The sequence below is a fragment of the Perca fluviatilis genome, chromosome 2 (assembly GCF_010015445.1).
Source record: "Perca fluviatilis chromosome 2, GENO_Pfluv_1.0, whole genome shotgun sequence".
Taxonomy (NCBI): domain Eukaryota; kingdom Metazoa; phylum Chordata; class Actinopteri; order Perciformes; family Percidae; genus Perca; species Perca fluviatilis.
Genome location: NC_053113.1, coordinates 2,888,801 through 2,915,307, shown reverse-complemented (window position 1 = coordinate 2,915,307; position 26,507 = coordinate 2,888,801). Strand labels below are relative to the sequence as shown.

Sequence of the window (26,507 nt, the reverse complement as noted above, 5' to 3'; positions counted from 1 at the left end):
TCCAAATTCATTAATTTTGACTTAAAGATTTTAATTTTTACTGTAAATACATATCATCCATCCATCTTCTTCCGCTTATCCGGTGTCGGGTCATATTGGTTTCAAATATCGGTTATCTGTTTTATTAACTACTAATAATCGGTATGGGCCTTGAAAAATCAGGCGATCCCTAACTTAAAATGTTAAAAACATATAGACTTACAGAGCCTTTCTGCAGTTCCTCACAGCTGGTATCAGTCTCAGTCGTCCCTGGTACGATGAGTTGTACTTCATCAGGTCCAACTCATCCAGAACCTCCTCTGACATCTGCAGCATGTAGGCCAAAGCTGAGCACTGGATCTCAGAGAGTCTCTTCTCTAATCTGTTCTCTGACTTCAAGAACTCTTGGATATTCTTATGGACTGAGTGGTCGTTCATCTCCGTCAGACAGTGGAAGATGTTGATACTTCTGTCAGGAGAGATTTTATTACTGGTCATCTCTTTCAGGTTGTTGATGGCTCTCTGGATGATTTCTGGACTGTTGTCTGTCTGATCCAACAGGCCTCCTAAGAGTCTCTGGTTGGACTCCAGAGAGAGGCCATGAAGGAAGCGGACAAACAGGTCCAGGTGGCCATTTTTACTTTGAAGGGATTTTTCCATGGTTCTCTTCAGGAACACATCCAGAGATGGATAACTGTTCTTGGATTTCCGGTCTTTCCCCAGAAAGTCCTCCAGTACCTTTGTGTTCCTGTTGGTGTAACAGTGGAACAGGTAGACTGCAGCCAGAAACTCCTGAATGCTCAGATGAACGAAGCAGTAGACTGTTTTCTGGAAGATCACACTCTCTCTTTTGAAGATCTCTGTACAAACTCCTGAGTACACCGAGGCCTCTGTGACATCCAGACCACAGTGCTCCAGGTCTTCTTGGTAGAACATGATGTTTCCTTTCTCCAGCTGTTCAAACGCCAGCCTCCCCAGCTTCAGAAGAACTTCCCTGTCGGACTCCGTCAGCTCCTGTGGACTTGTCTCATGTCCCTCATCATACTTGTGCTTCTTCCTCTTTGTCTGAACCAGCAGGAAGTGTGAGTACATGTCAGTCAGGGTCTTGGGCAGCTCTCCTCTCTGGTCTGTAGTCAACATGTGGTCCAGAACTGTAGCAGTGATCCAGCAGAAGACTGGGATCAGACACATGATGTGGAGGCTCCTGGATGTCTTGATGTGGGAGATGATTCTGCTGGACTGCTCTTCATCACCGACTCTCTTCCTGAAGTACTCCTCCTTCTGGTCGTCAGTGAAGCCTCGTACTTCTGTTACCCTGTCAACACACGCAGGAGGGATCTGATTGGCTGCTGCAGGTCGGGAAGTTATCCAGACGAGAGCCGAGGGAAGCAGCTTCCCCTTGATGAGGTTTGTCAACAGCACGTTGACTGATGACTTCTGTGTGACATCAGAAACAGCATCATTGTTGTTGAAATCCAGTGAAAGTCTGCTTTCATCCAGGCCATCAAAGACAAAGAGAACTTCAGAGCAAGCAAGCTGCTCTGCTGTGAGCTCCTGTAATGTTGGATGGAAAACATGGAGCAGCTCCAGAAGACTGTACTGCTCATCTTTGATCAAGTTCAGCTCTCTGAACGATAGAGGAATCACCAGACTGATATCTTGGTTTTCCAAACCCTCGGCCCAGTCCAGACAGAACTTCTGCACTGAGATGGTTTTTCCAACGCCAGCAACGCCGACCATCAGAACGACTCTGATGTGTTTCTGTTGGTCAGGAAAGGCTTTAAAGATGCCGCCGCACTTGATTGGAGTGTCATGGAGGGTTTCCATCTTGGAAGCTCTCTCAAGCTGCCTCACCTCATGTTGGGTATTAACCTCTTCACTCTGTCCGTCTGTGATGTAGAGTGCAGTGTAGATCCTGTAAAGGAGGGTTTCTCTTCCTCTTTCAGCTCCTTCAGTCACACGTTTAAATGTCCTCTTTAGAATGATCTTATATTCATGCCGAACAAGATTCACTAAAAAAAGGACAAGGTGAAAGACAACACAAGAAAAAGAAAAGTTGAAAATGTGGTGATTATTTTTATTAAATCAACCACAGAAGAACATATAAATAAGTAAAAGTTAAAATAATCGTCACCTCTTGAAGTAAAATATAAATTCATTGTTAATAGTGTTTTTTTTTTAAAGAAATATTTTCAGAAATGCTCCTTTGTCTCTCAGCCACTGACTGTCTGTCGGTGATCTTGTTTGATTGACAGCAGAGGTAGCAGAGCTGCAACACCTCATGTTTTTACTGAATCCATCTATAAATCGTGAAACCTCTGTACGGTCCCACAAGGGATATACTGACTATCAGCCCTGGATGATTATCGGGCTGTTTTTTGGCAGTTTGCAGATTATCTGTATCAGCGTTTTATTTGCCTGATAACCAATGAAGTTCATTCATTTAAAGTGTTCTACTCACCACCAGAGGTGTATAAAGTACTAGAGACCCATACTTGAGTAAAAGTACAAGTGCTCTATCAAAAAAGTGACTTGAGTAGAAGTGGAAGTACTCTTTAAGCACCACACTTAAGTGGAAGTACTAAAGTATTCAAAAATGTTTGTACTTAAGTATTGCAAGTAGTTTATTTTAAAATGTACTACTCAAGTACTAAAAGTACAAGTATTGTGTTATGTAGTTATTAAAGAAAGCAGTACAATTTTGAATATCATATTGTTGGAGTTCAACTTTTTACTTGGTATTAAAGCAGTTACAAGCTGTATATTGCTGGATATGAAGGAAGTTTCTGAAATAAACCCCAAAAGGTACATTAATGTCACAGCTGTTATAACTACTATTATCTGATATAACAGTGGGTTCTTAATCACTTATTAACAAATACTGAAAAAATGTGTGCTGTAGTGGAAAGTTAGCAAGCTAGCAAAATACAGATAAACTAGCAGCTTCACATCACAGGGTCAAACATTCAGTACACTATTCCTTTTCAGTTATTTCCTTTTCATTTTTTTCTGAAACAACTCAGGAATAGCTTAATTTGCGTAGAGAGTACAAACTTACATCGTCTCTGACTTCTGAACAGGCAAAAAAATGAAAAGAAAAAAAGACGCGATCTCTGGGATTTCTTACGTAACTAACGTAGCCGTAACTATACACACTGTAACCTACACAGTCTCCGTAGCGTGAGGCATTCACAACAGTAACGAGTAACGATGCAGTATATATAAAATGTATCAAAGTAAAAGTATTAAACTCATGGAAAATATGTACTCAAGTAAAATTGAAAAAAATAATACTCCTAGTATTTTAGTACTTAAAGGAACACGCCGACTTATTGGGAATTTAGCTTATTCACCGTAACCCCCAGAGTTAGACAAGTCGATACATACCCTTCTCATCTCCGTGCGTGATGTAACGCTGCCTGACGGTTCCAGCATTAGCTTAGCCCAGCACAGATCCTGCAGGTAACTGGTTCCAACTAGCCTACTGCTCGAACTCTGAAAAGTGACAAAATAACGCCAACATGTTCCTATTTACATGTTGTAGATTTGTAGAGTCGCGCGTGTACCAAAACAACGTAACATGAGACACAGCCATCTTCTAACAGTAAACAAACCGGGAACTATATTCTCAGACAGGCTTGCTGTGAGCATATCACTCCACCCAAGTACTATATTCTTCCGCCTGACAATATAGTTCCCGTTTTTTTTTACGGTTAGAAGACGGCTGTGTCTCATGTTACGTTGTTTTTTGTACACGCTGTGACTCTACAAATCACAACATGTAAATAGGAACATGTTGGAGTTATTTTGTCACTTATTGGGAGCAGTAGGATTACTGGAACCGTTCACCTGCATGTTCTGTGCTGGCCTGATGCTGCTGGAACCGTCAGACAGCCTTACAGCACACACAGAGATGAGAAGGGTATGTATTGACTTGTCTAACTCTGGGGGTTACGGTGAATAAGCTAAATTCCCAATAAGTCGGCGTGTTCCTTTAAGTACAGTAGTGAAGTAGTTCTACTTCGTTACTAATACGTAATCGAATTGGGAGATCAGTGAATATTCACACCTCTAGTTTTAAGTAATTAAACTTTACATTTTCTGGCCAGTGATGTCACTCAGCCCCCCTTACTTGTCCAAATCTCCCCAAAATGGTCTCAATTGTTTGTGCTATATTTGTGCTGATTTTTGCTGTTAAAAGAAAAATTTGTGCTACTTCGGTTTTTATCAGGCTTAATTTGTGACACGTGTGACGTAACCCAGCCCCCCATCAATGTCCAGATCTTCCGAAAATGGTCTCAATCGTGCTGATTTGTGCCATTAAAAGGAACATTTGTGCTACTTCAGTTTTTACATTATTAGGCTTTATTGGTTACACGGCTACTATTTGTGCTGCAAATAGATGCTAACCCAGGCCTGGGCCAGGCGAGCCCAGAGAGCCCTTACTGGGCCGTTAACAGCACAACTGATCATTTTTACGGCACAAACCTAGCACAAACGTCACACAAATGAATAGTAGTGTTTTTAATAATTTTTGGATGACATGGAGGGCCAGCTTTACGCAGGTGGGGCAAAGGACTACAACGCTACAAGGGTCATTGATTGCATTTCACCGGCTATCAGTGTCGTGGCAAAAACTGATCATCCGTCTAATACTGATTGCTGTCTGCGCTGCACATGACTAAAGGTACAACAACAACTTCTTATAACTGCTCCACAAAAAAAGCGTCCCTCTGGTTTGCCAGTCGGAAACCATTTATGTGAAGGAGCAGCAACAGGAAATCTTTATTTAAATCAGTAGTAAGTTAACAAAGCTCTAATGGGACTAAATCAATCAAACAGTTAAACTAACGTAATATCTTCAAGAACAGACAGGAACACAGGACGAGGGAGGTTGAAGTGGGAAATGGCGTTGGGACCCATATCGCCCACGTCCTCTCTTGCGGCCTCCACGGTTCCCAGGAAATATAGCCAGGTGAGTACCCTCAAAAGTCTGCTGAACGGGTAGCTGATGAGCCGACAGACAGGAGGTCAGGGGATCTGCTAGTTGCTGTACTAGGCTTTTTCCTTTCAGCTGGAAGGCTGGCTGCTTTGGCCTCCTCAGTCTTTTTAACCGACATGGAAAATACTGAAACAAAGTCATGAGTCTAGGCGTGCACAATATATGGATTCAATATCGTTATCGCGATATCACGTTGCGCGATATTATACCGGAAGTCTCGCGATAATTACGCGATATTTTGTTTACGTTGCATCCCGCCCGACATGTAACCAAAGAGTATAGAAGCAACAAGAGGAGAAACTCAATAGAACATTGTGTTGCATTCGGTCCAAGATGGCGGAGCTGCACTCAATAGACTGATCCATTGCAAGCTGCAGCACAACGTTCTATTGAGTTTAGCCTCTTGTTACGTCTACACTCTTTGATGCACCTCTCGAAAAATACACATCACTTGGTAGCGTTGCAATTCCCCGACTCATTTCCTGGATCTCCTTTTCCATAAACAACATGAAATCAAGGAGAGGGTTAACTTCTCCTGCTCCAGATTTCCCACCGTGTTCAGAAAGAACAGGGGACACACTTTGGTTCTCTCACTATAACGTTAGAGTCGCTACTCACTCCGAAGAAAAACGCCGTCACTCTCTCACTTCTTCCTCGCTCTACCACACACACACACCGGCTGGCTCGACGCACACACCAGCGGAGAAGTATAAACAAACACCAGCTGCGTGGAGCGCCTTATTGAGGTGCCACTTAAATGCCTGCGCTTCTCTCTGATGATCCGAAAACGGACGTTAGAGGGAACTGAAACATCGCCGCACGGGAGGCTAGTTAACAAACACTTGGCATTAGCGTTAGCTAGCTAGTTAGCGCTACACCTGACAGCAGGTAACGTTAGCCTATCGTTAGCAAGCAGTTAACCGAGCATTTTAACAGAGAAAAAAATGAGGTTAAAATGCTGACAGCTAAACGGTGAAGAGTGTGTCTGTATTTCACTTGAGATAACTGTAACACCAGACTGTAGCTGCCGTTGTCTGAAAAACCGCACAGACTGAGCCTCGCCAGCCTCATGCTGCATTCAAAGAAATTGTAAAATACGCTTTTCCCAGCCAGTGTATTTTTTTTTTTTGTCGTTAACAGGAATTTATTGGTGAATAATTACATTTTTAATAAATCATTACATTTTTAATATATATATATAAATCTTTCAATTCAGGCAACATTTTAAATGTATTTTAACACTGGTAAATATGAAATCTATTTTTGATGTGTTTTCCCATAACTTTGGTAATTTTACATATGTTTAAAAATATCGAAATTAATATCGATATCGAAATATTCATTATCGATATCACAATATCAAATTTTTTTCAATATTGTGCACCCCTACATGAGTCTCTCGCTCTCCTCCAGGTAGAGAGACAGGACCGGGCGAAGCGGGCAAAGGGGCCGGCGGGGTCAAAAACAGAGAACCTATAGCCACAATGCTAGCAGGCTGAGAAGCAGGCAGGCTACTGGGTGCTAGCTGGCACTGAAGTAGGCCGAAAACTTGAGGAGCCTTGGTGGAGCTAACGGGCTTACAAAAACATAACTCATTTGCAGGTGGAGGAGTGGAGTTGAAAGAAAACGTTTAGCCCAGTCAGGAATACAGTCATTAAGCCAGGGTTTCTTTGACACCTTCTCCCCAGTTTCCAACAAAACTCCTTAAGGTACTCACTGGTAGCCTCCTTCCACAAGGTCTTCAGATCCACCAGGTTAAAAAGTAAAAAGTAAGTCACATAGTTCTTCTGACATAGTGTGTGAAGGCTCCGTGTCCAGATCGGTTTGGAGCAGCAAACAGTAGGACAAAAAACAAAAACTGGGAACCCACTGGAAAATAAGCCTTTCTGCTGGGTCCAATGTGGTCAGGTCATTCTGTCAGGAGTTTCAGGGGATGTAGGACCCAAGTGCAAGATGGCAGACACATGAGTAAGCTCAAGGATTTATTTCAATTAAATCCAACAAACAAAAGGTGTAGTGGAACAGCAGGCAAAATACAACAAAAACAGGAATAGGCAAAACATCAGGGGCCTGTTAGAATAATGAATTAAGCCGGGATATTCAGGTTATCCTGGATGAATTTAGCTTTGACTTGGTTGCACAAAAGCAGGTTGAATTAAACCCAGCCAAGTAACCATGGCGATTTATTCTTTGCAGCTAGCATGGTCCAGAGCAGGCTAACAGTCAGGCTAAGTTTAATCCTGGAGTCTGATGTGTTAAATCAGCTGCCGCTCTGAACCGAAATAAACATGTTTAACATTTATTCCGTTGTCTTCTGAATGTGTTCCACTTTATTTTTATTATCATGCATTACTTGTCACTATTGCTGTCACGACTTTGATTTAAATCCTACTATTGCAGTTGTTGAGATGGTAATAAATGGTTGCACTGGCACCCTGAGATAAAGTGGGACGATACGGAGGAAATGGGCTTTTCCTCCGCTGCTGTCCCGTGAAATGTGTCCCGTGCAACGCGGGGAGGCAGAGGGAGGCAGGGGGATCCTCCCACACCGTGCAGCGGACTCTAAAGGGGACTTTTAGCGTCAATAACGACAACAATGGCACCTGATCAAACGTCCTTTTTTACCAAATGGGAGTGAGAATGTGTTGGAATGCCACAAAGCTTCTTAATCATTTTATTTTGGTGCTGTCACTTGTCTTCTTCTTGGGAGTGAGAAAAAAAAAAACATGAATAATAACAGATTTACAGATATGCTTACAGTGTGTATTGAAGTCACTTCTTTTTCTAGTTTTTGTCCAGTCATGCTTGTTCTGTATGAACATTAACTGTAGAAAGATATTTAGAATTAGACATAGCTTATGGAGATTTGTGCATATGGTTGTAAAACATATTCTCGCATTATGAATAAGGGTTTAAAATTAAGCCTCGTCCTTAGGGTAAATTTCCTGAGGAACAAGAATTCCCTCTGCTCACTTTTAAATTTCCATTAGACGCTGCTGCTCAGCGGGTGAAACATACGCTGCACATGTCGTTTCGATTACTGCATCAGTAAATCTGTGATCGATACCGTGGTCTATTTAAGAAAGCCGTGAACGTGCACTTATCCCAGCTATGTACACCTGGCTTGACGTAGCTTCACCTTCTCATCCTGGCTCAGCAAACGTGCAACCGATTGAGCCGCGATGAGCGGACCACACTAAGTCAAGCTGCACTTTTTCAGTTAACCTAGATTTCTTTATTCTACTTTTGTGCAACAGGCCCCAGGAACACCAAGACCAACAGGGTACACAGACACTCCAAACCAATATAATGACCTGACAACAGACAAGGGAAAGACTAAATACAGGAGGTAACACACAAACAAAGCACAAGTGATACAACAGGTGAAACACATAAGACAATCACAAGGACGGGAAAACTAAAGACAGGAAGTAAGTAGACTTCCAAATAAAACAGGAAACAGAACATATACAGAAACATACAACCATGACAAGTGCATCTAAATAGAAAATGAAAAAATCTCAAATGTGAACCATTCTTTGTTGAACTTTGATGCTTTATAAACACAAAAGCAAGAAAGCGCTGTGACTACTCTTCTGAAGTGATTTTTGAGAGTGAAAGGTAGAAATATACTGTAATGCACATTTAAACAATCCCAGTGTTGAGACACCCAAAGCAAACTCCTTTTTCCTTTAAAGGAACACGCCGACTTATTGGGAATTTATCTTATTCACCGTAACCCCCAGAGTTAGACAAGTCCATACATACCCTTCTCATCTCCGTGCGTGCTGTAACGCTGTCTGACGGCTCCAGCATTAGCTTAGCCTAGCACAGGTCCTGCAGGTAACTGGTTCCAACTAGCCTACTGCTCTACCAGATATGTGACAAAGTCGACAACATTTTGGATATTTACATGTTGTGATTTGTAGAGTCACAGCGTGTAAAAAGAAACGTAACATGAACACAGTCGTTTCTTCTTTCTGTAACACGCTGTGACTCTACAAATCACAACATGTAAATAGGAACATGTTGGTGTTATTTTGTCACTTATTGGGAGCAGTAGGATTACTGGAACCGTTCACCTGCATGTTCTGTGCTGGCCTGATCCCGCTGGAGCCGTCAGACAGCGTTACAGCACACACGGAGATGAGAAGGGTATGTATGGACTAGTCTAACTCTGGGGGTTACGGTGAATAACCTAAATTCCCAATAAGTCGGCGTGTTCCTTTAAGAAGTAGATTTTTTTCATGATTACTGTTCTTGGCAAATTGATGATATTCATCTGGAAAGGGACCTTGTAAACAGAATAAACAATTGATTTTGCTCTGTATGTCATTCCTGCCAACATTTGGTTTTCAAAATCTGGGAGATTTGTGCGGGGACATGGCGGCATGACCAGGTTACTGTTAAGTGTACTGTAAGTCTGTGCTACCGACATTGCCATCTTGAGGTCAGCTTGCTTCACGTTTTCTGCCTCTCTCTGTTCTTTCATGATGAAGGATGAAATTGCCCATGTGCCCTTGCTTCTTCTGCGCGATGGTGCTGCTGTGTTTTAATGTGCTGGGTGATGTCATTTTCCCTGCCATGCGCTACATAAAAATCAATGCGACACACCTTACAAAAAGCGTGTGTGTGTCGATCTGACTAGGTAAGATGCATGTTAATTGTTGCGCCCAATATGTTGTAATTTACAGCTATATTTCAATTACTTTGCAGGAACACCACCTTCACCTGCCATCTTTATCGGCTCGCTTTCAGGTCTGAACTTTCCGCGAAGCTTGCGCAGAGATCAACTGCGCAATTGGGTTATAGGTTGCCAGGTTGAGGTGACAAACGGGTTGAAAATTGTATATGGTGTTAGGATGCGTTTCATACAAGATCTGGCAACTGGTCAACATTAAACAAACATATTGGTCTGATTATTTATAAAGGAGTTTGGGCCGTGCTGCAAATTAAAAAAATCGAGTGTTGGCAGCTATGCTGTATGTAGTTCTGTTTTGGTTACTTTTTTCTCATAATGTTGTTTATTGGTAGAATAGACATTTTTTGTGAAGTGGTCAAGTTTCATTTTTGGTTTCAATGTATCCACATCCTTTATGATATGCATTCCTTGTTCTGTGGTTTGAAGAACCCCAAAATCGATCAGACTCGTGACCGTGACTTGACATTCCACAAATTGCACAATGTCACTGAAGTTTGGTTTTCGCTTTTGTTTTTCATCACATGCAACATCACATGCAATGCTTCGGAATCGTTCTCTAAATGACAACTTTTAGGTTTGCAGGCATGTCAAGTTCTCTCATGTCCAGCAAATCAGACATTGCATTGTAGCATCCACGCAGGAATAAGGCATAATCCTGGAGTAAAGATACATTTTCAGCCTTAACAAAAGTTAAGCACTTTTTCAATATAAGCTGCTGTGATCTTTACTTCATTGCCAAAGTGTTCTTGTAGGAGAGCGTTGGCTGCTTCAAAATCTCTCTCAGGACTAATATGTAAACATCTTTGTACAAGGTCCTGTGGATGCCCTCCTGTGCATCTTTCCAAAAACTACATGAAGTCATCTTGTTTTCAATTTTTATAATCGTTTTTAACTGCTCTTTAATGTTTAATTTATTATACTGCACTGTAACTATTATTCTCATATTTGATCTTTTTTTAATTTTTTAATTGTTTTTAACTCCTCTTTAATGTTTTATGTAAAGCACTTTGAATTGCCCTGTTGCTGAAATGTGCTATACAAATAAAGCTGCCTTGCCTTAAGTTGCACCTTTCTCTTCAACACAGTGTTTAAAGGCTTGCATGAATACTTTGAATTTTAAAGAATAACCTTCAAAAACTGGTATCTCTCTTGGTGGTAGTGGACTTGCCCTTTGTTGTTGTATCAACAATTCAGATATTTAATTTTGCCTTAGCAGAATTTGTTTAAATTGACTTAATCTCTAACTGCTGCCACTTTTTATGGAAACTCTTGTTACTGATTCAACATTTGACACACTGTCCATTGGTTTTCATTGTCATCAATGTCAACGTCCACATTTCCAGCATCTGATTTGCATGAGTCAAACATTTTGTCATACTGGGACAATTCATTTACAATTACTATTTATTACTATTACTACTATTAGTTTTGCCTTCAACCCAATGTCTTGTTTTTCCTTTTCTTCCACTTGTAACAACTCCAGTAGAGTATTCTGTGCATCCTTGATCAACATTTGATATTTGTTGAAGTTGTATTTTATTTCATATTTGTTGGAGTTGTGATTTATTTCAGTTTCATAACCATATTCACACATCAACCATTGACTTGTCTTTTTAAGTTGGCTGCTTTATTAAGTTTAGATTTACTTTTTTTCTCTAAATCATCTATTTTATAAAGCGTAGACTTTCCCGGGTCGCTTTTTGACAGAGGTGGTTCCCTCATTGTCAGCTTGAGCTGGCACTTCCAAATCAGTGCCAGGTGCAGTTGCACCCACATCACCCTCATCGTCATCCATTTTACTCTTTGTTTATCCACACAATTGTTTTTCATTCAAACATTCACAACAAAATAAAGCATTTGACTTGAGCTTTACTTTCTTTGAGCAAACATTTAAACGCAAATAGTTTCACAACACCAATGCATTGGATTTTTTCTGTTAGTTGTCTTGTGTACACACACTTTAAATGTTGATTGCCATGTACTTTATATGGTAGCCCTACTGTTTACCTTTATCACTTGGCCTTGGTCCAAAGAAACTTTCCAGAGCTGTCGATGTTTCCTCACCACACTGGAGTTTCCAGTCTCCGTTTGCACCGTTCCCCAGCCACCCACACTCTCCAATGCATGGTCCACTGCCCGTTAATGGCCTCCGATGCCTGTCACTGTCCCTGCACCAGCGCTTTTACTGCCTTGCGTCTCTCTCTCCGTTTATGTCAGCGCACTCCATGGCCGTGATTGACGATGAACACATCGGCCCACATCATCCATGAAGTATTCTGTTTTCTGACTAATTGTTGGGGCACATTTGTTCATTGTTTTGATCTGTACTTAAGACGTGGCATCGGTGTAGATGCGTCCTTTAGAACAAACAATTGTTACTCAATAAATTGTTGTCCAAGTGTTGAAACTTAAAGTTGGATATGTCAATCCATTTATTTTACATTAAAAGAAAAAAACTAATCAAACTAAATAATAGTTCTTTTAATCTTAAACCACGCTGTCATACATGTAACCAAGGTCAAAAAACTGTGACCTTGCTATGCGCAACACAGCTGTACCAATTAGGCCACACTGGTTGCCAATGAAATGGCTCCAACACAGGTGATTTATTTCGTCTTTGCAGCAAACATAAAACACTGACTGTAGGTTCACTACCCATGGAAAAGCATGTGCATCACTGTGTCTGCAGTAGCTGCTGCTTACGGTACTTTTCTACAAACAGGAGAGCCTCACTTCCCATACCAGACCCCGTCGGACTAACGTCAAATACACACGTTGCCCACATTAGGGATTGACTGATACTGTTTTTTTTCAAGGCCAATACCGATTATTAGTTGTAAATGAAACCAAAATCTTTAAGTCAAAATTGAGATTTTGAAATATGTTACCAAAACACAAAACTTTTTTTGAATGCTTTAAGCAATTATTTAATAAATTAGAAACTTTCAACATAATACCCACTAACAGATAGTGTTGTGGGCAGACTTTTAATCATTAACTTTATCGGTCATTAGGCAAATAAAACGCTGATACAGATCATCTGCAAACTGCGAAAAAACTGATAATTGGCCTATTCCTAGCCCCCATGACCACCTTTGTTAAAGGGGAAGGCTCCACTGGTAACAATCATTTAAAAGGAAAATGGTGAAAGTCTACTTTTCTATCAAGCAGCAAAAACTTTGTAGTGTTAACATAGCACGTCCTGTGATGTGACGATGAAACAAAACATGGTGCAACCTTAAGTTATAATGATCTCAAACTATCGTGCTGTACGACACAACAAATGCCCTGTATTAAAACAACAATTCTTGTTTTCAGACATTAAGACATCAGCAGACAGACTTACTTTGTACAGTGCTGGTCTGACGGGCTGTCTGCAGTTCAGCTCTGGTTCTGGTTCTGGACGACTGCTCCTCCTCAGAAACATCACTCCTTCTCTTTCTGTGAAGACATTTATTTATCACCAATATGATTTTTTTATTGTTGTCGAAAAATATCAAGATTTGTCTAAGACACACCAGCCCGGTCTCATGGCAGTTCGTGTAAATGTGACGTTATTGTAATCTATTGATACGTGTTCACGGAAACGTTTTTGTCAGTTTTTACGTGGCGGACAACACGAAAATGTTAAGTAATGTATTTCAATGGGAAGCATATTTTGTGGCCACAGCACGAAAATGGTAGGGAGTAATATAAAAAGCCGAAAATCCGCGTAGGGAGGTTGTTCGGGGTGGTGGATGGGTCAAACAACACAGGACTTTCACCTGGGCGAGCGGGGATCGCGTCCCGCGTGTGGTGCTTTGTTTGCCGTTTTGTCCCGCGTGTTACTGTGGCACGTCTCCCGGCATTTAAGGCACCCTTTCCCCGTAAGGTTTTTCCTAAACCCAACCTCCGCCATCCCGTTTTTGTGGCGCGTCCCCGGCGGGCCGCCTCGCGGGCGCCTCCCGGCTTATGGAGCATCCTTTTCGGCCGCCTCCCGGCCGCCTCATCCAGCACGTCCCCAGTGGGCTCCCGGCTTATGGACAGCCTTTTCGGCCGCCTCTCGGCGTCCTTTCCCCGAGAAAATAACGTGACATTTACACGGAAAAAATGAGGAAAACGTCTCCGTGAACACGTATCAATAGATTAAGAATAACGTTGACATTTACACAAACTGCCGTGAGACTGGGTTGGACACACAGCATGTAACAGTGGTGTCACAGGTTCATCTCCTGACTGTTTCCCTTTTCTGTAAGTCATTCTGTTTTATGTCACTTTCTACTATCAAATGAAGGCATAAATGTAATTCATATATGAAAAAAAACGAAGTGGTCCTAATCTACATTTGACCTTTCTTTGCCCTTTTTAATATCTGCAGATAACTTTGACAATAGCTCCGAATCATTAGTAAGTGGAGTTTTGAGCTTAAATGTCCATCATATTTTACTTGTAGCTTGTTAGAAAACAAATCAAACACATAATGAAGATGAGCAAAGCTTTTAAAAAAAAGCCTTTTCACCACATGTTGCACAATTATGACGTGCACTGGTTCAAGATGGCCTGCCTTGGCAGTTCATAACAGCTGATTGGGGGGAAAATCTAACCAACCAAATATTTTGAGACATATATGAGGAAATGAAAAACATTTGAAGCACACTATTTCAGATTTTGAATAGTTGTAATCTTTGCAGCAACTTCCACCATTTGGGCAGAAATATAAATATATTTACAGTGCTCATATTATGCTTCTTGGCTTTTATCCTTTCCTTTATTGTGTTACATATCTTTTTGTTCACGTTATAGGTTTACAAAGTGAAAAAGCCCAAAGTCCCCCCCCCCAAAGGGACTTACCATCTCCAACAGAAAATACTGTTCACAAACTGCTCCAAACAGCTCTATTGTAGTCCAGCCTTTACTTCAGAGACAGACGTGGTCACTTTGTAACACACGTTATAATGCTCACCTAGCTGCTAGCATGGCACGCGCTCATACTCTGCTTCTGACTGGCTAGTAGTCCTTACCTAGGTACTGTCAGGGCACGCCCTCATACTCTGCTTCTGACTGGCTAGTAGTCCTTACCTAGGTACTGTCAGGGCACGCCCTCATACTCTGCTTCTGACTGGCTAGTAGTCCTTACCTAGGTACTGTCAGGGCACGCCCTCATACTCTGCTTCTGACTGGCTAGTAGTCCTTACCTAGGTACTGTCAGGGCACGCCCTCATACTCTGCTTCTGACTGGCTAGTAGTCCTTACCTAGCTACTGCACATGTGCGACTCCCAACAAAGATGGAACAGAAGTGAGATGTCTCACTCTGTAGCTAAAACAGAGAACTCAACACACAGGGTGTAAAGAGGAGCTGCAGCAATGTGCAGTACAACACAAATATGGTGTTTTTTGAAAATTAAACCATGTAAACCTATCCTGGTACAACCTCTAAACACAATTATGAACCTGAAAATGAGCATAATATGAGCACTTTAAGTGTAAATTCTGAAATGGAGGCTCTCAGGTGTTTTGATGCAGAAATACAATCAGTAGTTTTTTGGCTTTAAAATTCAGGACAGGATCCATCTTAATTTAAAACAGTATGTGCGCTAATAGTTCTGCATTGTTCATGCATCATGAATATAAATCTTTTAGCAGAACATTCTGTCTTCATCCTCAATGCATCATCTTCATCAGGTCAGCTGACAGTAAAAACAGTCTCTTACTTTGTGTCTGAGGGTCCAGGTTCATTACTGAAGAAATCATGAAGTCCTTTGGACTGAGCCCTCTTCCGAGACTGACAGCCAGATACTGCAGACTCTTCTCTTCGTCTGTCGTTCTGAACTCTGCAAACACCAAGAGGCAGGGCTCAACGCTAACTTTTTAAAGTGGCATCAGCTTTTGGTTGCCGAAATTGACAATATGGTTGCCATGTTTTAAACTGCCTATATTTGGAGCAATTAATTTCTTATGTAACTGTACCACACATTTTAATAATGACTTCTTTTGAAATAAGATTTTCCAGTTTTGTAAAAACACAAATATTGAATAGGTGGTTGCCAAAGGGGGCAACCAGAGGCCACGAAACAGTTGCCAATTGACTCAAAGTGCAATTGGGCAACCGTTACTGTTGAGTCCTGCCAAGAGGTTTTTATTCATAGCACTTGAATCCTTGATTTAAAAAAGAGTAAGCCATTTAGGAAACTCTAAACACACAAACTACTGCTACTAGTGCAATAATTAGGAGGTTTAAAAGTTTGTACTAGTCCTCTTATATTAGAAGTAAAGAGTTAGTAGCTGTTCTCTTACTTTGTGTCAGAGGGTCCAGGTTCATTACTGAAGAATAAAGAAAGTCCTTTGGAACGGTCACTCTTCAGAGACTGACAGTCGGAAACTGCAGACTCTGCTCTCTGTCTGTTGTGAACTCTGCAAACACCAAGATGCTTTTATGTATTGCACTTGAATTCTTGATAAAATCTCTATTTATGCCATTTATGAAGCTCTAAATACACAAACTACTGCTACTGCCAATCATAAGTAGGATTAAAAATCTATATTAGACCTCTAAAATTAGATTACAGCTTTCCTGGGTGACTGACAGCTGTCACAGTTACAAAAACGGGACTCTTACATAGCTGCAAAACAGATTGATAGGCTGCTTTTTTCCAAAAAGTTGAATTGGTCAGTAGGGCTGCCACCTCTTAGTCGATTAGTTAACTAATCGGTCGTTTGGTCTTAGTCGACTAAGATTTCTTTAGTCAATTAGTCATTTTTTATGCTTATTCATGCTTAATTACTCATTTCCAAAAAACATTTATGGTAAACACAAGATTTAAAGTGGTGCTTTTGCAGGATTAATTGTGGAGAAACTCAGTTTTACAGATGGTTAATTAACTACATTTATATTGTGCTTTTCTAGTCTTAACCACCTCTCAAAGCGCACAGCTCTGTCAATTAAATCATCTAATCGATTAGTCGACTAAATCGTATTAGTGTTAGTCGACTAAGAATTTCTTTAGTCGAGGACAGCCCTATTGGTCAGGCATTCAAAATACATGGAAAGACCTGCATTTTTGCCGGACTTTCTACTGAGTGACGACGGACGCAGTGTTTGAGAATGAATGCTCAGCCAGCCGGTGCCTCACTAGAGTGATTTGAACAGTCGTATCATCTTCACCTTTATCAAATCTCCTGAAAACGGCACCAGGCTGATACAGACCACTACACACATCAGACTACTTGATTGTAACGCAACATTATTCCGTTCTTGGCTGAGATAGATGACATAGCGCTGCATAATTAGCAAGCTGCTAGCAGGCAGTTAGCAAGCAGCTTAAGCCCAACAAAACATCACAGTGAATGTCAGCCTACATGCACGTTTTTCTAAAAAACTAATATTCGAATCCCAAAATTTTAAATCGAATACCTGCCCATCGATTGAATATATTCGGATTCAGAAATGTAATATACAAACACACGAAAACATGGCATTGGCAGAGGAAACTGAAAATAAGTCATATAAACAAGTTAGTTGCAGTTCTCTTACTTTGTGTCAGAGGGTCCAGATTCATTACTGAAGAATTCATGAAGTCCTTTGGACTGAGCCCTCTTCCGAGACTGACAGCCAGATACTGCAGACTCTTCTCTTCGTCTGTCGTTCTGAACTCTGCAAACACCAAGAGGCAGGGCTCAACGCTAACTTTTTAAAGTGGCATCAGCTTTTGGTTGCCGAAATTGACAATATGGTTGCCATGTTTTAAACTGCCTATATTTGGAGCAATTAATTTCTTATGTAACTGTACCACACATTTTAATAATGACTTCTTTTGAAATAAGATTTTCCAGTTTTGTAAAAACACAAATATTGAATAGGTGGTTGCCAAAGGGGGCAACCAGAGGCCACGAAACAGTTGCCAATTGACTCAAAGTGCAATTGGGCAACCGTTACTGTTGAGTCCTGCCAAGAGGTTTTTATTCATAGCACTTGAATCCTTGATTTAAAAAAGAGTAAGCCATTTAGGAAACTCTAAACACACAAACTACTGCTACTAGTGCAATAATTAGGAGGTTTAAAAGTTTGTACTAGTCCTCTTATATTAGAAGTAAAGAGTTAGTAGCTGTTCTCTTACTTTGTGTCAGAGGGTCCAGGTTCATTACTGAAGAATAAAGAAAGTCCTTTGGAACGGTCACTCTTCAGAGACTGACAGTCGGAAACTGCAGACTCTGCTCTCTGTCTGTTGTGAACTCTGCAAACACCAAGATGCTTTTATGTATTGCACTTGAATTCTTGATAAAATCTCTATTTATGCCATTTATGAAGCTCTAAATACACAAACTACTGCTACTGCCAATCATAAGTAGGATTAAAAATTCTATATTAGACCTCTAAAATTAGATTACAGCTTTCCTGGGTGACTGACAGCTGTCACAGTTACAAAAACGGGACTCTTACATAGCTGCAAAACAGATTGATAGGCTGCCTTTTCCAAAAAGTTGAATTGGTCAGTAGGGCTGCCACCTCTTAGTCGATTAGTTAACTAATGTCGTTCGTTTAGTCTTAGTCGACTAAGATTTATTTAGTCAATTAGTCATTTTTATGCTTATTCATGCTTAATTACTCATTTCCAAAAAACATTTATGGTAAACACAAGATTTAAAGTGGTGCTTTTGCAGGATTAATTGTGGAGAAACTCGGAGTTTTACAGATGGTTAATTAACTACATTTATATTGTGCTTTTCTAGTCTTAACCACCTCTCAAAGCACAGCTCTGTCAATTAAATCATCTAATCGATTAGTTATTAATCGTATTAGTGTTAGTCGACTAAGAATTTCTTTAGTCGAGGACAGCCCTATTGGTCAGGCATTCAAAATACATGGAAAGACCTGCATTTTTGCCGGACTTTCTACTGAGTGACGACGGACGCAGTGTTTGAGAATGAATGCTCAGCCAGCCGGTGCCTCACTAGAGTGATTTGAACAGTCGTATCATCTTCACCTTTATCAAATCTCCTGAAAACGGCACCAGGCTGATACAGACCACTACACACATCAGACTACTTGATTGTAACGCAACATTATTCCGTTCTTGGCTGAGATAGATGACATAGCGCTGCATAATTAGCAAGCTGCTAGCAGGCAGTTAGCAAGCAGCTTAAGCCCAACAAAACATCACAGTGAATGTCAGCCTACATGCATGTTTTTCTAAAAAACTAATATTCGAATCCCAAAATTTTAAATCGAATACCTGCCCATCGATTGAATATTCGGATTCAGAAATGTAATATACAAACACACGAAAACATGGCATTGGCAGAGGAAACTGAAAATAAGTCATATAAACAAGTTAGTTGCAGTTCTCTTACTTTGTGTCAGAGGGTCCAGATTCATTACTGAAGAATAAAGAAAGTCCTTTGGAACGGTCACTCTTCAGAGACTGACAGTCGGAAACTGCAGACTCTGCTCTCTGTCTGTTGTGAACTCTGCAAACACCAAGATGCTTTCATGTATTGCACTTGAATTCTTGATAAAATCTCTATTTAGCCATTTATGAAGCTCTAAATACACAAACTACTGCTACTGCCAATCATAAGTAGGATTAAAAAATCTATATTAGACCTCTAAAATTAGATTACAGCTTTCCAGGGTGACTGACAGCTGTCACAGTTACAAAAACGGGACTCTTACATAGCTGCAAAACAGATTGATAGGCTGCTTTTTTCCAAAAAGTTGAATTGGTCAGTAGGGCGGGCGGCCCCCTTACCTCATTAGTCGACTAATCGGTCGTTTTGGTCTTGGTCGCTAAGATTTCTTTAGTCAATTAGTCATTTTTTATGCTTATTCATGCTTAATTACTCATTTCCAAAAAACATTTATGGTAAACACAAGATTTAAAGTGGTGCTTTTGCAGGATTAATTGTGGAGAAACTCAGTTTTACAGATGGTTAATTAACTACATTTATATTGTGCTTTTCTAGTTTTAACCACCTCTCAAAGCGCACAGCTCTGTCAATTAAATCATCTAATCGATTAGTCGACTAAATCGTATTAGTGTTAGTCGACTAAGAATTTCTTTAGTCAAGGACAGCCCTATTGGTCAGGCATTCAAAATACATGGAAAGACCTGCATTTTTGCCGGACTTTCTACTGAGTGACGACGGACGCAGTGTTTGAGAATGAATGCTCAGCCAGCCGGTGCCTCACTAGAGTGATTTGAACAGTCGTATCATCTTCACCTTTATCAAATCTCCTGAAAACGGCACCAGGCTGATACAGACCACTACACACATCAGACTACTTGATTGTAACGCAACATTATTCCGTTCTTGGCTGAGATAGATGACACAGCGCTGCATAATTAGCAAGCTGCTAGCAGGCAGTTAGCAAGCAGCTTAAGCCCAACAAAACATCACAGTGAATGTCAGCCTACATGCACGTTTTTCTAAAAAACTAATATTCGAATCCCAAAATTTTAAATCGAATACCTGCCCATCGATTGAATATATTCGGATTCAGAAATGTAATATACAAACACACGAAAACATGGCATTGGCAGAGGAAACTGAAAATAAGTCATATAAACAAGTTAGTTGCAGTTCTCTTACTTTGTGTCAGAGGGTCCAGATTCATTACTGAAGAATTCATCACTCTTCATAGACTGACAGCCAGATACTACAGACTCTGCTGCGTCCTTCTCTTCCTCCAAATCACTCATCTTCTATCTTCTGATCTGAAGTCCGTCTGACAAGTAACACAGTAACAAACACTGAGTGTGAGCTCACAAGAATACCAGTTTGTTGAAGAGTCTCACGCAAGACAGAGAGCAGTGTTGGGAGTAACTTGTTACAAAAGTAACACAATTACAGTAATGTATTCCTTTTTGCTGTAACGCAGTAATATAACGCATTACTAATGCATTTTAATCAGGGCTGTCAGTTAAACGCGTTATTAACGGCGTTAACGCAAACCCATTTTAACGCCGACAACTTTTTTTATCGCGCGATTAACGCATAGACAGTTAAAGAAGGACTAACGTTCTTTCGGATCTAGTTAGACCGTAAGGAAAATTATGAATCCCACTATGGCCACGCGGCATAAACATTCAAATGAAAAATAACACTCAGTAGCCCAACTAACCCGTTTCACACACACACAGACAGACGGAGACAGGCAGACACACAAACAAACAAACACAGACACACGCACGCAAAACGGCTGAGCGGAGACACGGGAGAGTGGAGAGGATCGCAAATCGAGAAGAGGAAAGAAAACACTGAGAAACATGGAGAGACGCTAGTTAGCTTGGAGAAGATCTAAGTGTAATAACGAAGCTGAAGAGGTGTAGCTATACTACGGCACTTTTCCTGTCTAACAGCCGTGGTTTAGAACAAACGTTGTGCTAGTGTGCCTGGCTAAGGTTGGAGCTAACGGACTAGCTAGCTAGCTAAAGTTCGAGCTAACAGCGGAGCATTGCTGGTTCGGAGGACGCTGATTTTGGACCGGAGAGGACGACAGCGTGTTTCCCTGCTGAGGAGGACTTTGCCGTAGCTGGTGACTGGTTTTGGTTTTCGTGTTTGAGCTGTTTCTGGGACTAACCGCTAACTGTAAGTTGGATTTCTGTGTGTTTGCTTCACTGAAGATAACGTCCTGCTGGCTGGAAGATAACGTCCTGCTGGCTGCTGCAGGTCCACATGAGCCCGCGACTTTTCTCTTTTTTTTTTCTCCTCTCGCCGTGCGTGTGTGTGTGTGTGTGTGTGTGTGTGTGTGTGTGTGTGTGTGTGTGTGTGTGTGTGTGTGTGTGTGTGTGTGTGTGTGTGTGTGTGTGTAGGTTTGTGTTAACGCAGTGGTTTAACAGGGTTTGAGTAAGTTTTACTTTGAAATGCTGTAGGGGAGGAATCATTTTGTGTAGCTGGAGTGTTTTAAGTGGAAACTGATAGAGAAACTGGTAAAGGGGTAGCTAGTTGTGTGTAATATCATTTGAAGAAATATTGCAGTTAGCATATTTGAAGGGTGTGATTTGGGTTATGTTTTTTTTGTTATTCAATCTAACGGCTAAATGTTATACATTTAAGTTATTGTTCAGTAAGAAGTACTGTCTTTGTTAAAGAGTTGTCTGGGGTCAGTTATTCCAATACAGCACAATAGATTTGCTGGTTAAAAGTAGGGTGGTATATGACTAATCCGGTAAACCTTTGTGGTAGCTACCTTAAAGAAATGAACCCAAACACTTCATCATTCCAGTCTGAAGTTAGGCTACATATTGCAGCTTGGGCATTGCACTTGACAAAGCAAGTTTCTCAAGTCAAATATCCTATATGGCTTTAATAGAAAAGGTATTTTGAAGCATCATGATGCATCGTGATGCATCACGATCAGGCATGAGGCATCAGGCATGAGGCAGTACTATCTGCAGTGGAAAATGGAGGTAACAGTGTTACATTATGTGACAGATTATTAGTTCCAAGTGAGAATGTTTTGAACACTATGTATATGCCAATATTTTCAATAAAAAAACATTTGCACAAAGCAAGCCAATCCACTTTTCCATGTTGATAAGAGCATTAAAACGAAAAAATATAATGGGACAAAAAGAAATCAAGGGACATTTAGAATAGATAAAAATGTGTGATTAATTGCGATTAATCATGAGTTAACTATGACATTAATGCGATTAATCGCGATTAAAGATTTTAATCGTTTGACAGCACTAATTTTAATGCAACATTTTTTAAGAATTTCCCAACATTTGTTAACAGGAAAAAAAAGCCGTGAGTATTATTTCATAACATCTGTGTCCCAACAGGTGACGGTACGTCAGCGTGGACAGCAGTGTGTCCCAGCCGCTGACAGATTTAAACATGTTGGGAATTAATGTTTAGGTTTGCTACACGTAAATGTCATTGCAGTTTATCAGCCGTGGAGAGTAACTATGCCTGTAGTGGAACTGCTTCGAATGACAATCAAAAACGCTTGTCTTTCACTGTGACCATTTACTGTTCAATATGTTTCTGTCATGAACGGTAATAATTATTACAGTCGCAGTTTTACAAACAAGAAAGTGAGCAACTTAGCTTGACGGATATGTTGCATCTCAGTAAGCTAGCAAGAGTACACAACAGACAACTTCCGTGTAGGCTACTAGAAAATAAAAGCACTTCCTGTGACGGTTCGCAGTAAAACTATAATACTGTTAAAAAAATAAGGTTGTGGACCTTTTCACATATCAGCTGTAAATCAAGTACTGTACATAATGTAAATAGTGAGTTTTAATCACACTATATTTGGCCATTTCCTTTAGACTGTTTTAAACTAAACAACATGAATTTCTTATTCGAGTGCTTTAAACAAACATTTTACAACAATGCCGTACTTCAATACAACTGTAAGGTACTTTTAATTGAGTATTTTCATTTTCTTCAACTTGTATATTGTACATTTTACTTATCTATTTTTTATAGCTTTAGTTACTTTGCATATCCATATTAATTATACAAAATATTATGATTAATCTATGATGCATCAAAGTGGATGAAGAGGAGACTTTATTTATCCGGTGATGAAATTCACCACCTAGTTGCCAAGTCAAACTTTCGTTGTTATTTTGGTGAAAGTAACTCAAAAGTAATGCAAAAGTAGTGTAACACATTACAATTCACAGTAATATTGTAATATAACTAATTACTCTCAAATGACAGTAACTAGGTAAGGGATAATGTAGAGCGAGGCGGTTGATTCCTGATCACCCTGTCGGGGTTGTATTCGCTATAACAACCACCTCGCTCTACATTATCCCGCTCATTACATGGCTACTTACCAAATAAATCAATAATTTGACTAATAACTTGACAATATATTGATTTAAATGGGAGTTTATTGATTTAAATACGATTGTATTGCTTCCACTAGAGAAAATAGTCCGTTCCGTCTCTACGGTTGGAATCCTGCGTCCATAGCAACGTAAACTCTGTAGCTTTTTAATGCAACCCTTCGTCTGCGGTAGTAGCCGTATATTTTATGGGGTGCTGCCATGTTGCACAAATGAACCAGTTGCTGTTTTAATCACTGCAGGAATTGACACAACATTAGCTGAAGCGTTGTAGTGAGCTAGCGGGCTAGCTAGCGGGCTATCGGCTGCTCTAATTTACAGTAAACTGAACATTTCTGTTGACGGTGGAGTGAGACACGGTGAATGGCTTCTTTGGGAATATGTACGTGGACGTTTATGTCCTCATTCATCTCGTTTCCTTTTTGCAGAGCCGCTGCATGTTGACACACCTGTAAGTTAACGTTAAACTAGTTGCAATGTAAGCTAACTAATAAGCGTTGTTGTCCCTACGGCTGCGTAGCGATCATAGCTAGCGGTATAGAAAGATGCTAGCGATAGACGCTCATCAGATCTGCTGTCATTGCTTGAATTGGAGGACAGAAGTTGCTCCACGTTTCCCCACCCGTTTCGCCACAGCTGATAGGCTAAATTATCCGGACTTCTTTCAGCGGATTGATTGATAGCTGTCCTCCAGAGTGAACAGAACTGCGTCCATGGCAACGCTCTGCTTTTGCATGGCAACTGTGTGTTATCCTTAGCAGCGGTCTGTTATCAAGAAATAACAGACCGCATTCTACATTAGAATTCAACCAAGCCATGTAATAATAATCTATAATGTATTACATTTTGGAAGTAACTTGCCCAACACTGACAGAGAGACCAGGAGGTAAAACGCCTGACACATCAAGCGAGTTAGCGAGTGACTAGATTCATCACTAGAAATGTAACTGTAGCAAGCATCTCACAATCACTAACGTTATCCACATTCATATTTAGATGCAACAAATTATATATTCTTAGGGTGACCAGATGAGAATGGGTAAAATTTGGGACGGGACGGGACGAGATGAGACGAAAATTATTTATTATTTGTATTGAGAAATTCAACTGTCTGTCATGTAAACCCGAAAATACAAATAGAAAATCATTAAATTGATGAACTCAAGTGCCATTATGAAACAAATAAAACAAACACAATGAGGGCTTTTTCCATACCCAGTCCTCCCGGTTCCTGCAGAGAAGCTTTTGCTTTTTAGCTACGTGCTCATCGGGTCCCGGGACACCAGCCTGAGCCTCCATTTCAACAGTGAATGAATGAAAAATAGCAATGTGTGTTATCAAAATTCGCGCCAAGCCGCCTACGTAGGTCCTACGTAGACTACTGTTGCAGCCAATTAGCAGCCGACGGGAGCTGGCTGCAGGATGACTCAATCACCATGAACAGTTTTTAATGTTCTATCAGACTATAACTATTCAAGAGTCTGCTCCTGAGACTTTGCTCTAATTTTCGGGACAATTGGGGCAGGATTTGGGATTCAGGACAACTGCTTGGATTTCGGGACTGTCCCGAATCTTTCTGGACATCTGGGGCCTCATTTATAAAACTGTGCGTAGATTCTATTCTGAAAGATTTTGTGCGCAAAAAAGTCCGAATTTTCGTACGCAAAAACAATATTCTGATTTATAACACCTTGCGGCGCACACCGGTACCACTCTTCTCGTTATAAATACGGACGTGCGTTACCTTATGCGGTTGTGCACGAGCCTCACGCTCCTCCCAAGGTCGTCCCTTATTTGTCCTAATAAGGTCCATGTTAATCAATCAATGAATATTACAGCCTTGAAAGGAGCCCTTGATCACCAATCACGAAACGGAAAAATGGGGGAAAAACACGATTCAGTGATCGTGAGATCGATGTGCTCCTAACAGGTAGAACATCAAAACAAAATCCTGTTTGGAAGCCGTAAACCTTGTGTGGTGTTCATATTGTTGTTACACAGCACATACTTAACAGATTTAGCTCAAATACATCATTTATGGTTCATATTTGCCATTCACCCCTGTGAGATCACATTTATGATCATATGATCATTTTCGGTTTTTGTGAGAAAGGAAATTCAATTATTAAAAAGGTAAAAAATAGAAACAAGATTTTGGATCATTATTGGTGCAAAAGAGGTAAACAATTTGGTAACTTGTATGGTAACTGTGTGGGAAAAGCAGGTGCAGAAAGACAACATTCACATACAGACACCTACAATCAGACGCGACCACATAAAGACAGAGACACACACACACACACACACACACACACACACACAGCATTTCACGGGGAGAGGCAGGGGAGAGCAGCGGAGGAAATGCGCATTTCCTAATTTCCCATAAATGAGACCCCTGGTCACCCTATTCTGCTACAAGAAAGCCTAAAAGTCGCAAGTTAAAACATACAGACAGATCGTTGCTATGTCTCGTTGGTGTGAACTGGAAGGTTTTAAAACTCTTGTCTTGTTGCAAGTAGTTGCAAGGTTCAACTTGTTTCGTCACGAATCTTTGGTCTGAACTGGAAGACTTATAATGGAAGGAAAACGCTGCATTCTAACATGTCGTTCCTCCACAGTCCACAGGTGGAAAACTGACTCAAAGACTCTAAAAAATAAAATAAAGTAAAGTAAAATAATAAAATGTTGGATTAACACTCACCCCGCCTCAGCCTTCTGTTTCCCTCATCCTGCTCTGTTATCAAAATGGATACTGAACACTTTCAATGTTCCTTTTTCATGTTCCCAAATCTCCACCCCTCTCCATTTACAGGAAATCAGGCAGCATATAGTGTGTGTGTGTGTGTGTGTGTGTGTGTGTGTGTGTGTGTGTGTGTGTGTGTGTGTGTGTGTGTGTATGTCTGTGTGTGTGCCTGCGCGTGCGTGCGTGCATGTCTTTGCCTGTGTGTGCGTGCGTTAGGGCTGCACGATATGACCAAAAGTCTAAATCACGACTAATTGCACATTTTACCTCGATAACAATAAATGAACGAAAAA

At 40.6% G+C, this 26,507-nt stretch overlaps 1 protein-coding gene across 5 annotated transcripts in view; it reads right to left on the bottom strand.

Annotated features, from left to right (window-relative positions):
* LOC120570793 (NACHT, LRR and PYD domains-containing protein 12-like) overlaps window positions 1-26,283 on the bottom strand; it is a 45,681-nt gene extending 19,398 nt beyond the window's left edge. The window contains exons 1-9 of one of the 5 annotated variants that reach the window (XM_039819346.1): window positions 26,173-26,278; window positions 20,251-20,386; window positions 19,012-19,128; window positions 17,778-17,894; window positions 17,195-17,314; window positions 15,958-16,074; window positions 15,375-15,494; window positions 13,030-13,124; window positions 203-1,991 (exon numbers count right to left, since the gene is read on the bottom strand). In XM_039819346.1, the coding sequence (XP_039675280.1) occupies window positions 203-1,991; window positions 13,030-13,124; window positions 15,375-15,494; window positions 15,958-16,074; window positions 17,195-17,314; window positions 17,778-17,894; window positions 19,012-19,128; window positions 20,251-20,360 (2,585 nt within the window). In that variant the 5' untranslated portion in view covers window positions 20,361-20,386; window positions 26,173-26,278. Of the gene's footprint in view, window positions 1-202; window positions 1,992-13,029; window positions 13,125-15,374; window positions 15,495-15,957; window positions 16,075-17,194; window positions 17,315-17,777; window positions 17,895-19,011; window positions 19,129-20,250; window positions 20,387-21,241; window positions 21,261-26,172 lie in introns of those variants that run through there. The other 4 variants (XM_039819354.1, XM_039819364.1, XM_039819368.1 and 1 more) reach the window with 4 other exon arrangements.
* Between the last annotated feature and the right edge of the window lie 224 nt (window positions 26,284-26,507).